The 15863-nt window shown below is 37.8% G+C and overlaps 1 protein-coding gene across 4 annotated transcripts in view; it reads right to left on the bottom strand.

Annotated features, from left to right (window-relative positions):
- Positions 1 to 756: 756 nt before the first annotated feature.
- Positions 757 to 15863, bottom strand: part of ADAMTS19 (ADAM metallopeptidase with thrombospondin type 1 motif 19) — a 239082-nt gene continuing 223975 nt past the window's right edge. For all 4 annotated transcript variants that reach the window (XM_039236685.1, XM_039236682.1, XM_039236684.1 and 1 more), the window contains 2 exons: positions 8551 to 8728; positions 757 to 2030 (listed from right to left, as the gene is read on the bottom strand). In XM_039236685.1, coding sequence (XP_039092616.1) covers positions 1879 to 2030; positions 8551 to 8728 — 330 coding nt within the window. In that variant the 3' untranslated portion in view covers positions 757 to 1878. The remainder of the gene's footprint in view (positions 2031 to 8550; positions 8729 to 15863) is intronic.

Below are 15863 nucleotides of genomic sequence, written 5' to 3'. Positions count from 1 at the left end.
ACAAGATCATGGCCTGAGCCGAAGTTGACCACTTAACTGAATGAGCCACCCAGGAGCCTCTACAGGGTGATATTTCTACTTAGATACACAGATTTAGGAATCAAGGAGCGAGACTGAGAATGTCTCCTCCTAAAATGTAATTTTTTACTTCTCTCATGCCCCTCCTCTCATGACTTAAGATGTATTGATATTAGTCAGTTTTATATCTCAGCAAATAAATGAAAGGATATACATAAGCAAGGGGCCATCCAGAAACAAAATGCCCCTCATATTAAAATGAAGGTAAAATACACTAATGAGGGAAGCATCCCGAACTATGCAGATGGCAAGGTTTTACTCTACTTCCAATCTACTGTTTCAGCCTGTCCACATTCAGGGCAGAAGACAGAAGACTCCTGGGTTAGAGACAAAGGACTTTTGTTACTCACAGCAACAGCAGTGGCAGAGAGTCAGTGTTTTCTTGCACCAATTTCCTGAGCCCCAATTCCCCCAGGGTGAGACAAAGAGAGCAGGGTGATATCTGCACATGCAGTGGCTTGTATCACACGAGAGGAAACCCCATTTTAGGGCTGGAAACCTTTATAATGAGAAGTCGGCATGTCTCCTCTTTGGTTCACCGTCTTTATCTTCCATGGCTGTTCAACAGCCTTCCTGGGCCATAAAAACATCCCTTACATAAGATACTCCTGGACAAAAGCAGACAGTGTCAAGATGTGTAGAGATGTGAGAGACCTATGAAGAACTGCCTCCCAACAGGAAGCTTCACATATTTTATTGAAAAAACATCTAAGAAATCATGTGAATCATGTACAACATTTTCTCACAAGAAAACATTTAAGCTGGTTTTTTAACGTTTCACAGAGTTGTAAAACTTTTAGTTTTCAAAAGGAAAAAACACAATGAAACTACCACAGTATCATGAGCATTTTGTTTCTTCTTATTTCAAGGGAAAAGGCTGAAAAATATTTGGGAAGTGTTCTCATTATGATTTGTGAGGCTAAGTACTATACTCTTTTATAAATCTGCTAAAAAGATACAAGGAAATGGGTGGATCACTGCTTCCTTTGTTCAATATATTTTAAAAAGCTAAAATCTAATGACAACATGTTAAAATAATACATATTTTTGTAGGATGTTACCATTTCTATAATGGTTTCTCTACACTATATCAACAGTGCAATGGTGATTCAGTGTAAATCATTACAGTGTTTCATTGTTACAATACTTGTGTTCAAGTACATGTTCATGAACATGATCAAAGTCTCTGTTTTGACTTTTCTTTTCCATTATTAAAATAAGGTTATAATTACAGTAGAATTTTTCCTATGGATATCTCTAAATCTGAACCAAATTCATAATACATTCTCTAAAAACCTGTTCAACACTATGAGGTTTGTTATGTTTCCACATCTCCTGTAGATTACAGAAAATGGGCTAATTCTGCATCAGGACACCAAAACACAAAAATGACTTCTCTCCTTATATAACTAAACTATTACACTAAGTTAGTATACATTCTGGATAACTCAATGGTATTGGCAGGGAGAGAATAGCACCTTAGAGACAGCCCTAATGTAAAAAAAATTTTTTTTAGAGCCTAATGATCTTGCCTTTTTTTTTTTTTCCCTTTTTACTTTTATTCTGGAAACTGGATCCAACTTATTCATATAAAATTATTTATGAAGGCATATAGTATAAACCAAAATGTTTGTATGACCAAAACAAACACCATACTGGATGTTTGGCCGGCACCAAAATAAATTAATTAGATTAAATTATATGTAATCTGATAATATTTGGTCTGACAAAACATGCTGGTGTGTGTGTTTATAAATAATGTAATTGCAAAGAGCTGTGAGCCAGCCAGCCTGCTAGAGGTCAACTCTTCTGCTGCAGTTTTTGGGCATAGAAGTCCCTGCACGTCTCACAGCAGCGCTGGTACCACCGCATGTCCTGACATAGGTTCTTCTCACGTATCACTCGGCAGTACACGGGCCACTGGTCTCCCAAGCACTTGAAAGTCAGCGCAGCTGTGAAGAAGGAAACAGGGAACTCAACACATGTAGACATCCTCGGGGACAGGGGTAGAAACAAGCAGCAATCATTTAAGGGGAAGGATTTTGCACATTCACTATGACTCATTCATGTTGCCTTCTAGAACTGAAAGTAAGATTAAGAAACACACACACACACACACACACACACACCTTATAATAAAGGAGTAAAGTGAATGAAAAACGGTCTTCCTTAAGAGCTCTTTTAGACTGATTCAAGCTAGATTTCTCAAATTCAGTGAGTTATAATACAAATGACGTTTAAGGTTCAGTTTTTTATGGCTTTCATTTACGCTTCTTTTTGGATTTTCAGTGGAGAAGATTAAAAAGAAAATGAACAGGTTCACTATATCCACCTTTATGGGAAGATAAATTAGTAAGTATTGTTATGGATGAAATACCAAAACAAATCTGCTCACATTTATTTCACATTCCTCCTTTCTTAGATAGCAGTAATATCTAGGTGGGATATCTGGGGACCTTGATTTCACACATCTTTAAAATCAAAGCTGATTATCAAAACAGACTGAAATTTACAATGAGAAGGTATGTGAGATCTTTCTTTTGCCACTATTCTAATAAGATGCATTATTTTTCTTTTTAAAACCTTAGGTTTTCCACTGTGCTTGTGTGTTCGGGGATATACCTTCAAGAAATAATAAATGGAGACAATGCAATTTTAATTAAATTTTTCTTTTAATCCATTATTTTCTGCCACGTGATACTTCAGGAAGGACTCCAACTAATTGCTAGAGAAAGGGATTATGTTGTTTTTGAATACATGGATTTAGGGCATCTGCTCTAGGAATGCTTAACTTTTTTGTATTAACTACCCTTAATTCTCTTTGAACGGAGTATTTCCTAGAAATGTTAATTATTTGGCTAGAAAGCAAGAATATTTTTATTTCCATGAAGAACCAAACTTTTCCATTTGTTTGAATCTTATTGCTTAAAAAATATCTATGACAATTTAGCTCCTTTGATTTTGGCAATATTGTTCTGTTTGATTAAATTGTCACCCTATAAATTGTACAGGCAGATTAAAAGTGAAGGTGGCAAACATAAATTACTCCAATGACAGACATGTAGTGGCATTGTTAAAAAGCCACTAGCTGTCTCAGAAATAAAGGCTAATTCATCAATGAATTTTTAAGGCAAGTATAGGCTACAGTTACTGAAAATACACAATCTACTTCTTGATAGATTAGATTGAATAACAGGAAGTGAGAATATACATAAAAACATTTTATAACATAAAAATACGTAAGTCAGTGTTTTTTCATTTTTCTCATTTATTTAGTATCTTCATATATAAATATATGTGTATACATTATTTTTCCTGTGGCTGCATTCCTTTTTTAAAAAAAATATAATTTATTGTCAAGTTAGCTAACATACAGTGTATACAGTGTGCTCTTGGTTCTGGGAGTAGATTCCCATGATTCATTGCTTACATACAACACCCAGTGCTCATCCCAACATGTGCCCTCCTCAGTGCCAGTCACCCATTTTCCCCTGTCAGCCACCTCCTTATCAACTCTCAGTTTGTTCTCTGCATTTAAGAGTCTCTTATGGTTTGGCTCCCTCCTTCCCTATTTGTAATTATTTTCCCCATTCCCTCTGCCTATGGTCTTCTGGTAAGTTTCTCAAATTCCACATATGAGTGAAAACATATGATATTTGTCCTCTGATTGACTTATTTCACTCAGCATAATACCTTCCAGTTTCATCCACATTGCTGTAAATGGCAAGATTTAGTTCTTTCTTACTGCCAAGTAGTAGTTGATTATATATATAAAAATTTTTAATGTTTTATTTATATGAGAGAGAGAGAGAGAGTAACAGAGAGAGAGGCAACGTGAGCAGGAGAGGGTCAGAGAGAGAGGAAGGCAAAGAATGTGAAGCAGGCTCCAGGCTCTGAGCTAGCTGTCAGCACAGAGCCCGACCTGGGGCTCGAACCCACGAACCGTGAGATCATGACCTGAGCCGAAGTCGGACGCTTAACTGACTGAGCCACCCAGGAGCCCCATTCATTGTATATATAAATCACAACTTTCTCCTTTCATCAGTTGATGAACATTTAGGCTCTTTCTATGTTTTGGCTATTGTTGAAAACGCTGCTATGAGCACTCTCAACAATAGCTAAAACATGGAAAGAGCCTAAGTGTCCATCAATGGACGAATGGATCAAGAAGACGTGGTTTATCTATACCATGGAATACTACATGGCAATGAGAAAGAATGAAATCTGGCCATGTGTAGCAACATGGATGGACCTTGAGGGTGTTATGCTGAGCGAAATAAGTCAGGCAGAGAAGGACAAATATCATATGTTTGCATGTATAGGAGGATTAGGAGGAACTTAACTGAGGAACAAGGGGGAGAAGAAGAGGGGAAATGGTGGGGGAAAGGGAGAGAGGCAAACCATGAGAGACTCTCGAATGCTGACAAAAACTGAGGACGGATGGATGCAGGGGGGAGGGGGGATGGGCATGGAGGAGGGCACTTGTGGGGACGAGCACCGGGTGTTATATGGAAACCAACGTGACAATAAACTATTTGTAAAAAAAAAAAAAAAAAAAAAAGAAAAGAAAACGCTGCTATGAACATTGGGGTACATGTGCCACTACACATCAGCACTCCTGTAGCCATTGGATAAATTCCTAGCAGTGCTATTGCTGGGTTGTAGGGTAGTTCTACTTCTAATTTTTTGAGAAACCTCCACACTGTTTTCCAGAGTGGCTGCACCAGTTTGCATTCCCACCAGCAGTGCAAGAGGGTGCCCGTTTCTCCACATCCTCGCCAGCATCTATTGTTTCCTGCATTGTTAATTTTAGCCACTCTGGTAGGTGTGAGGTGGTATCTCAGTGCAGTTTTCATTTGTATTTCCCTGATGATGAGTGATGTCGAGCATCTTTTCATACATCTGTTGGCCATCTGGATATCTTTGGAAAAGTGTCTGTTCATGTCTTCTGCCCATTTCTTCACTGGATTATTTGTTTTTCAGGGCACTAACCCTTTATTCAATATGTCATTTGCGACTATCTTTTCCCATTCCATCAGTTGCCTTTTAGTTTTGTTGACTGCTTCCTTTGCAGTGCAGAAGCTTTTTATCTTTTTATAAAAACATTTATTTGGGGCGCCTGGGTGGCTTAGTCGGTTAAGCGTCCGACTTTCGCTTAGGTCATGATCTCGCGGTTCGTGGGTTCAAACCCCATGTCGGGCTCTGTGCTGACTGCCAGCTCAGAGCCTGGAGCCTGTTTCAGAGTCTGTCACTCCCTCTCTCTCTGACCCTCCCCTGCTCACGCTGTCTCTCTCTCTCTCCTAGAAGTAAATAAAACATTTTAAAAAATCTAAAAAAAAACCCCATCTATTTATTTTTGAGAGACAGAGAGACAGAGTATGAGCAGGGGAGGGGCAGAGAGAAAGAGGGAAACACAGTAACCAAAGCAGGCTCCAGGCTCTGAGCTGTCAGCACAGACCCTGGCGCGGGGCTCCGAACTCACGAGCCATGAGATCATGACCTGAGCCGAAGTTCGATGCTTAACCGACTGAGTCACCTAGGCACCTCCAGAAGCTTTTTATCTTAATGAGGTCCCAATGGTTCAATTTTGCTTTTAATTCCGTTGCCTTTGGAGATGTGTCAAGCAACAAACCGCCGTGGCTGAGATCAAAGAGGTTGTTGCCTACTTTCTCCTCTAGGATTTTGATGGTTTCCTGTGTCACATTTAGGTCTTTGATCCATTTTGAGTTTATTTTTGTGTATGGTGCAAGAAAGCAGTCTAGTTTCACTCTTCTGCATGTCGCTGTCCAGTTCTCCGAGCACCATCTGTTAAAGACACTGCCCTTTTCCCACTGGATAGTCTTTATTGCTTTGTCAAAGATTGGATGGCCATAAAGTTGTGGGTCCAGTTCTGGGTTCTCTATTCTATTCCAATGGTCTATGTGTCTGTTTTTATGCCAATACTGTACTGTCTTGATGATTACAGCTTTGTAGTAGAAGCTAAAGTCTGGGATTGTGATGCCTCCTGCTTTGGTTTTCTTTTTCAACATTACTTTGGGTATTTGGGTCTTTTGTGGTTCCATACAAATTTTAGGATTGTTCTAGCTTTTCGAAGAATGATGGTGTAATTTGACAGGGACTGCTTTGAATGTGTAGATTGCTTCACGTGGTACTGACATTTTTTTTTTTTTTTTTTACAAATAGTTTATTGTCAAATTAGTTTCCACATAACACTCAGTGCTCATCCCCAAAGTGCCCTCCTCCATGCCCCTCCCCCCCTCCCCCCCACATCCATCAGTCCTCAGTTTTTGTCAGCATTCAAGAGTCTCTCATGGTTTGCCTCTCTCCCTTTCCCCCACCATTTCCGCCCTTCTTCTCCCCCTTGGTCCTCCGTCAAGTTCCTCCTAATCCTCCTATACGTGCAAACATATGGTATTTGTCCTTCTCTGCCTGACTTATTTCGCTCAGCATAACACCCTCAAGGTCCATCCATGTTGCTACACATGGCCAGATTTCATTGTTTCTCATTGCCATGTAGTATTCCATGGTATAGATAAACCACATCTTCTTGATCCATTCATCTGTTGATGGACACTTAGGCTCTTTCCATGTTTTAGCTATTGTGGAGTGTGCTGCTATGAACATTGGGGTCCATGTGCTCCTAGGCATCAGCATTTCTGTATCCCTTGGGTAAATTCCTAGCAGTGCTATTGCTGGGTCCTAGGGGAGTTCTATTGTTAGTTTCCTGAGGAACCTCCACACTGTTTTCCAGAGGGGCTGCACCAGTTTGCATTCCCACCAACAGTGTAGGAGGGTGCCCATTTCTCCACATCCTCGCCAGCATCTAGAGTTCTCTGATTTGCTCATTTTAGCCACTCTGACTGGTGTGAGGTGATATCTCAGTGTGGTTTTGATTTGTATTTCCCTGATGAGGAGGGATGCTGAGCATCGTTTCATGTGTCTGTTGGTCATCTGGATGTCCTCTTTGGAGAAGTGTCTGTTCATGTCTTCTGCCCATTTCTTCACTGGGTTGTTTGTTTTTCGGGCGTGTAGTTTGGTGAGTTCCTTATAGATTCTGGATATTAACCCTTACGGGAGGTATCACCATCCCAGACTTTAGCCTCTACTACAAAGTTGTCATCATCAAGACAGTATGGTATTGGCACAAAAACAGACACATAGACCAATGGAACAGAATTGAGAACTCAGAAGTGGACCCAAAAGTATACAGCCAACTGATCTTTGACAAAGCAGGAAAGAATATCCAATGGAAAAAAGACAGCCTTTTTAACAGATGGTGTTGGGAGAATTGGACAGCAACATGCAGAAGAATGAAACTAGATCATTTTCTCACACCATGCGCAAAAATCAATTCAAAATGGATAAAGGACCTGCATGTGAGACAGGAAACTATCAACACCCTAGAGGAGAAAGCAGGAAACAACCTCCTTGACCTCCACCGCAGCAACTTCTTACTTGACACATCCCCAAAAGCAAGGGTATCAAGAGCAAAAATAAACTGTTGGGACCTCATCAAGATTAAAAGCTTCTGCACAGCCAAGGAAACAACCCAGAAAATTAATAGGCAACCAACGGAATGGGAAAAGATAGTTGCAAATGACATATCAGATAAAGGGTACTGACATTTTAACAATATTTATTCTTCCAATCCATGAGCATGGAATGTTTTTCCACTTCTTTGTGTCTTCTTCAACCTCTTTCATAAGTTTTCTATAGTTTTCAGCATATAGACCTCTTACATCTTTGGTAACATTTATTCCTAAGTACTTTATGGTTTTTGGTCCAGTTGTAAATGGGACTGATGACTTGATTTCTCCTTCTGTTGCTTCATTACTGGTTTATAGAAATGCAACTGATTTCTGTATCCTGCAACTTTGCTGAATTCATTTATCAGTTCTAGCAGCTTTTTGGTGGATTCTTTCAGGTTTTCCATAAATCAATGTTATTAGCATTTATTTGTATCTAACATTATGTCATTAAGGACTCAAAAACTGTTACCTCTTATTCGGTAGATTAGATCCAGGCACCCGTTCCTACTGAAAGCCATTTTTTACTCTATGTCTCTCCAAAGGATAATTTGTGCCCAGGATCAAAAGGAAGGCTACTGACAATGGAGACATTTAATGTATATACCACAATCTCAACTTCCCAGAGCCATTACCTTAGTTGATAGTTCTACCACGAAACCGGTCAGAACCCAAAATATGGTTACATCCTTCAACCCTTTCTACGATGACCTTGAGAGATGTGGTGTTTGTATTTCCAGGGCCTGGCTCTGAGTAGACAGTATGGATAATCTTGTTTAGTCTTTGGGATTTCTTTTACCCTCCGGACCACTGGGGCTAAACTATAACTAAGTACACCCAGTTTAGTCAGAACCAAAGTAATCTGTCTAGATTTATGACTAAGCTTTCCAATAATACGCAAAGCAGCCACAAACATTTCTACGCGTACCCTTTTTGGTCTGCTTACCCAGCCGGGGTGATGTTATGGTATTTACATTAATCTTCTCATTGCAGGGCTGAAGGTGGCATGGCCTGTATGCTGCGGGTTTCTCGGAAGAAAAACATTCATTTCCGTGTCTTCCTGTGATCTTATGCATGCACTGAATAACACGGGATTGCATTCCTTTGCCACAGGTAATTGAGCACTAAGAGGGATACAACATGGTACAATTAAAAAGATGATAATCTGGACTTTTCTAATAAAAGATCTTAATTTTAATGGATTCCTTATATTTCAGCTAAATGGAGTCTGTCTTCATTTGTAAGATATTTTTCAAAGAAGAGCATATTTGGTGTACAACAGTCTTTCATTAAGGACTCTGGTCTCCATATCACTAGATTTAATTTGTGACACAAATAAGCTGAGGCTTATTTGGCTGTGAAAATACAATTATTTTATGGTATCAAAGTTACATGTGAAAGAGCAAACATGGCTTTGTTTCTGAAAATAATGTTTTATTAACAAAGCATGTTATTTTCTACAGATCGAAGATTTAGCCATATTTAGCTAAATAGTTACGAAGAATTCCATCAACTTCAAAGGACATCAACAAACCAAAGTAGCACATCCATTTTCACGATTATAAAAAATGCAATAAAGTAAGTATAGACACGTAACTCAAAATACATAATTTTAGCAGATAATGGCTGAAGAATGCCTCTCATAAAATTTTGAAAAAAAAAAAGAGAAAAAGATGTTTGTTGCATGGCTTATGCAAGTTACGTTATGTAACTGCCTGGGAATAACCTGCAAATAAAAAATGTATCCAGGAAATAATGGAAGTTCTATGATTCGTTTTACTAAAACACCATCATTTCTGCCTTTGAAACTAGCAGAATAAGCTTTCTCATCAAATTAGTCTAATAGCCTCGGGATCTAATTTTATTTAGCATACTTTAGCAATAAAAATGATTAGACTATTACTAGTAATTGCTTTCTTTATAAAATACTTTTTGGTAAGAATTTCATTGCATATATGTGAGAAATGAACAGATACTTTATTTACTTTATTATAGAAGATACTACTAAACAACTGGATATTTCCTCAAATCATGTCACTATGATTAAAGACAGACAGACATTAAAAGTAAAAAGCCAAAATATTCTGGCCTTGACATGATGAAAATGAGCTGTAATATCATCTCTTGCAACTAATTTACCTGGGACGTATTTTTCCTTTCTGTTAAGGAAGGCATTGCAGTAGATCACAACTACATGTTAGGGTCTAAATTACTCTGAAAGCAAAAATTCCAAATAACTTATTGTGAATGTTTATTTATTTATTTTGAGAGACAGAGAGAGAGACAGAGAGAGAGATTGAGAGAGACTGCATGTGTGCAAGCAGGGGAGGGGCAGAGAGAGAGCAAGAGAGGAGAGAGAGAGAATCCTAAGCAGGCTCTGCACTATCAGTGTAGAGCCCATTACTGGGCTCAACCCCAAGAACCTGGAGATCATGACCAGAGCAGAAATCAAGAGCTGGAAGCTTAGGTGCGCCTGGGTGGCTCGGTTGGTTAACAGTTTGCCTTCAGCTCAGGTCATGATCTCAAGGTTCCTGGGTTTGAGCCCCACATTGGGCTCTCTGCTGTGCATGCAGAACCTGCTTCAGATCATCTGTCCCCCACTCTCTGCCCCTCCTGCACTTGTGCACACTCTCGGTTTCTCAAAAATAAGTAAATAAATAGGCTTAAAAAAAAAAAGAGTTGGAAGATTAACCGACTGAGCCACTCAGGTGTCCCAAATAACTTATTATTAAAAATTACTGTAGTCTGGCAATTTTTAAGTGGTGAGGCTTCATCACAGGACAGGCTCTATAAATTCATCATCTGATTATTCAGTATGCCAGCCAACAATGGTATGACAGAAGTTCTGCCAAGATTATAGTTTGCTTAAATGTCTCAGAATAGTTAAGCATTTATTAAGTTTTCAAATATTTATTGGCCACCCATTTTGTTCACAATCTCATGCAGAAAATAAAAACAGCAAAAGTTGTTAATAGGATGGAGCTGGTATTTTCATCAATAAACTTTATTAACAAAACACTAAAACATATCAAATAGATGGAGTTAGAAACAGATTACAAAACTCTGGAAATTGGGCAATTTCATCCACTTTTAGCCAGGTGTTTAATATTTTATGTATATATGTATGTATTTACTTATTTCATTTTTTTCAATTGTTTAGTATTTTAAATAATCAGCTGCCCTATAGAACTACAGTTTGCTGCTTTAGGATCAAAGGAAATTGATACTACTACTTGCGGAAGCTTTTACTTCATACAACACTAACAACAGTTAGCACTATTGCTAACTTACACTAAGTGTAAGCACTTATTTAGTATTTATTATATGTCAGGTATTATGTTAGGTCACAATTATTTTAGCATTTCACATGAAGTCCTATTTTTATCCCTTTTACTCTGATGAGAAAATAGAAGCTCAAATAAGTGAAACAAACTGCTCAAGTCTTCACAGTTAAGACCTGGAGTGGAAGTGGAGGCTGAACCCACATATGCTGAATTCAGAGACTGGAAGCTTAAGCATTACTGGATCATGGAACCTTGCCAGTGCTCCTCTTTCTATTAGTAGAAATCTTTTCTCTTCCTCTATCCTGCCAAACGAACCTCTAATCCTCTCTTCGTATCTGTTAACTTAATTTTCCTTTTGCTATAACGCAGGTTACAAGAGATAATTTGTTTTTCCTTAAGGACAACTAACATGCATGATTTGCCTTGAGATAGGGTGATCATATATTTTGTCACCCAGATCAGGGCACTTGTGAAAGAAGTCGTTGATGATAATTATTGCTATACTACAGGCATACCCTGGGACAGCCCGCGTAACCTGGGGCATACACCCTCTCTACAGACATCTTAATGAACTATGTGTTAGATGATAAATACAAATGAATGGACACAGGAAGTAGCTATTATATTTCATGCATTATCTAATATGCTTTTTACACAGAATGTCTCGGTTAAACTTTGTCATAAGCCTCGTAACTTTACAAGTGAAAAGAGTGAGGCTCATAGAGATTATTTCATTCATTCATTCATTCATTCAATTAATATTCATGGGAAGTCCGCAATGTGCCAAACACTGTTTTGGATACTGGGATGTCATAGAACACAAAAGCGCAAAAAGGCATGGCCTCAGGGAGTTTACATTTTAATAGGAGGGAGCAGGAAAATCAGGTTTTAAATTACATTGCATATTAGATAGTGACAGGTGCTGTGGAAAAACTAAAGCTGGGAAGGAAGTCTGGGAAAGTTTGGGGTGCGGGACTTTGTAATCCAAATGGGAGGAACAGATAAGGACTCACAGAGAGGGTGCCAAGGACTTGCAACACAAGAATACCAAATGTAAGTCTCTGATTCCAAATATGATGTTCTTTCCACTGTGTTTCTACAGATCTTGAATTAATTAATTTCAATGGCTTTCTCTTTCTGTCTTTTTCTTTCTCCCTTTTACCCTTCTTTCCCTCCTTCAGTCTTTTTAGCTACTATGTTTTGAATCTTTTTCATCATACAAATACCAAGTAAATTTAAAATGTATTTGAAACAAGACAGCACTATAGACTTCCACTAAAAGCCAAAATGCTACGCTGTCAACATTAATTTGCCAGCAACTGGTAAAGAAACACAATGTGCTCCTGATAACTTGTCACTGATATTTCTTTTACAAGGAAAATGCCCTGACTAGAGTATTTTAAATTGAGAGGCTTGGATTGTCTGACAAGTGTTCAAACAGTTAATCTTGCCCCGACGGACCTTTGAAACAAAGCACCTCGTGAATCAATTCCATGAACTAGAAGCCTTTAATTCTGAACAGGAAACACAATCTTGATGTTTCAGATTTACTAGAGTGAAAAGGAAACAGTAATCTTTAGAACAAACTTAAGACAATTGAGAAAATCGCTCACGTGATTCTGGAGTTAATTTTGCAGAGATAACAAGGCACAAGGAGAAATGGTGTTGGTGATCCTTCTTGCCCACCAAATAATGAGCCCCAAAGTCTCTGGAAGGGAAATTTGTTTAACTGACTTACTGATATTCATCATTTCAATCTACCTGAGAAAATAATGACCTTCCCTGCACTTGGGAACACATGAGTCATATCTTTCGATAATTATCACCATAGATCTCTCTTACAATAGAATAATTCCTTTCTGGCCCTGGAACATTAGTGACAACTTTTAAGACTGTATTAAATGGTGTCTATATTGTATGGCAGACAGTAAACTTGATTGGGGAAACTTTCTCGATAATTCATAGTTTGGGCTATTAAAATAAGTACAGCAATCATTTAGTAAATGAGGACCACAGATAACAAATGCTGGGAAATCAAAAAGAAGGCTTCATCCTCTTTTAAAACAACATACACATTTAAAGAACTCTATAACCATTTTTATTACCTACAATTTTATTTTCTTTCTGCCATTCTTATGCCAGGCAATAAGAGCTAAGAGACTTTATTCTACCTAAGGAAACTTCATTTAAACTAACTGAAAGAGAAATATCTGGAGAAGTAAGTGACACCCAGGTTGGGGGAAGTGTATAGTAGATGTTTACTTAGTTATATATTTTTCTAAAAATGGCCAAGAATGATCTGGTGATAGATACAGATATCAGTTTTGGAAAGTTGTATTTACTAAGTTAGATGATAAGTGAGATGATAGCCCTGCCGCGGACAGGATTTGCCAGAACTGGTAAAAGCAAGTTAAGATACCACAATGATTTCGCAAACTTACAGACTGGCCTAAATGCGAACAAACGAAGGGAAATAGAAAAAAAATGTAGGAAAAACACACACTCTAAAAAATCCTTAACAAACGCTTAACCATGTGGCATTGTAGAAAGGGATGAAATGAACTCTGGATGGCTGAGAAGTTCACCCCATGGGAAAGCAAGGGGTGGAATCCTTCCTTCCATCACAAGAAGATGGATGAATGGTGAGGCACTGCCCAAAAGGTGAATTGAAGGAAGAAAGTGACCATGAGAATTTCACTCCTGACATAATATTATTTATGGCATTTGGACAGTGTTGCTCAGGTCTTGGTTTAATATTTTGAAAAATATGTAGACACCTTAGAGAAGGTGTTCAAGGAAAGGCTGTTTACCTTGAGACATTTTATCAATGCCTGATGGAATCGTTTGTTTTCAAGTCTAACCTGATGGTTTGAAGATAACTAGCTCTTAAGCACGATGGTATAAATAAGTGTTTCATGCACCATCTACTACATAGAAGGTATGAGTGGACTCTGTTCCTAAGTTCTCTTTATATAGAAATATCCTTTCATGATGTTTTTAATATGTTTATCAAGAATCTGCATCTTTTAAAAATCACTTACATGTATTGTTCCCCAGAGTTCCTAGGAATGCCATTATGTGGAATGACATAAATTTACTAAAAAGTAGTGAATGATAGCAAACGTGCTCTGTAATACACTGACATGGGTGAAACACATTCAATTCAAAGAAAAAGGGCTATGAAGGCACCAATAAATAGCGATATAAAAATTTGTAAAGTGTCAAAATGAGAATGATTTCAAGAGGTCCTCAAGGTTCACAGGTTCTTGATCATCGTACTAACTCAATCTACCTTTGCAAAGTATGAAATTATCTTTCTGTCAATTGAAAATTCATGAATCATGTAAGAATTTCCATAATGGCTCATGGTAAAATCTACCAAGAGTCATGTCTCTGTTAAATCCATCAAAGAACATTGTTTTCTTCTTGTCCAAGAAGTAATCTATGTAGCTCTAGAAAATTTATTTTCACTTAAGAACCCTTTATAAATGGAATGTCCATCAATAGCTCTTAACCACTCTCCTCTGTAAAGAGGAGACTCTCATTCTGGGCATTGATCTCTGATTCTATAGTGCTTCTGTGCTCCAGAGGTTCTGAGAACAAGTAGATCTATTCTGCATACATGATTCTGAATACGGAGCTAAAAACAACTTCCACAACTAGTCTTGGGTATAGGGATTCTGTAGTAAAGTGCCAAACTTTAAAGTGATAGTTTCTTACCTCTCCTTACAGAACTTCAGAAGAGTCACAGAGACGCTCTTTTTGGTGCTAGTTATTTGTTACCCTGGATATTTCGATAACTTAGCTTTGGCAACAAATGGGGACACTGTGGTATAAATACATTTGTAGACTTCAGTTAAATAATCAACTAGTTTGCCAGTGAGTTTATAGAACCAGTAATCTGTGCATGTTAAACTGTAAAACTCTTCAAGCTGTAAGTGCTGTAAAATATGCTCTTAAACATCACACCAAAGAAGGGGAAAATCCAATAGTAAAAAAACCACTACAAGATATTTATTTTGCAGTTTTGTTTGCTAACAAATATAACTAACCTAATGCTGGTTTACTTTTTTAATTCCTTAAAACAAACAAACAAACAAACAAAAAAAACAAAAACATACTGCAGTGTATTCAGGGGTTAAAAATAATAATTCTCATACTTGGCCAGCAGAGAGATTACCCGAGATTCCTTCCTTCTAGAGTGTGCCAAAGATATATATTTTGGAGAGAATGTGTATTCTCTAGGCCAACAGCTAAGGAAGGCTCTGTAATGCTTTACTCATTTCCAGCTGGCCTGGAAGAGTAAGAAATAGGAATTCCTAAATTAAGAGAAAATTGTCACTGGCAAACACAGTTCAAAAAAATTTCTGAAACCAATATAATAGACAATCTTACAGAACCTGATATAATCTATAATGATAAGTGCCAATCTATAACAAGGTTAACAACATTGACTTGGATAATTTGTCTTTGGGAATAAGTGGATTATTCCAGAGTGGTTTAACAAGAGTGAAGTAGCATTCACGGCAGAGAGTGGACCTCATAAGGAAAGTAAATGATGACTTCTACTGGAAATTATTAGCACAGCATTCCTATTCATTTATGTATATGTTTGGCGGTTCCATCTTTCAACTTTTTAATAAAGTGAGTGTGAAACAAGCATACGAAGGAACAAAAGTTCGGTTTGTTTTTTAAGATTTGCTATTTATTTTGGTCAGTGTTTCTGTGTCTTTTTAAAGTAGTTCATCTGCCTTATTTAACACATGGGTATTTGGAATTGAATCTATTCCTAGAGGTCAGACGTTTGAGGATTTTTCTGCATATGTGTTTAATTAACTCATCATTTGGTTCTACAGTTCAAACTATTCTTTTCTCTTTAATGAAAATGTCTGCATATAGTTATAGTAAATCAAGGAAATGTGTGTGGCAAAATCAAGCAGAATGCTTATGAATGATTAGCAGAGAGTGAGTATGT

Source organism: Hyaena hyaena, unplaced genomic scaffold, assembly GCF_003009895.1.
Source record: "Hyaena hyaena isolate Hyena2069 unplaced genomic scaffold, ASM300989v1 scaffold_115, whole genome shotgun sequence".
Taxonomy (NCBI): domain Eukaryota; kingdom Metazoa; phylum Chordata; class Mammalia; order Carnivora; family Hyaenidae; genus Hyaena; species Hyaena hyaena.
This window is presented reverse-complemented; position numbering and strand designations above follow the sequence as displayed.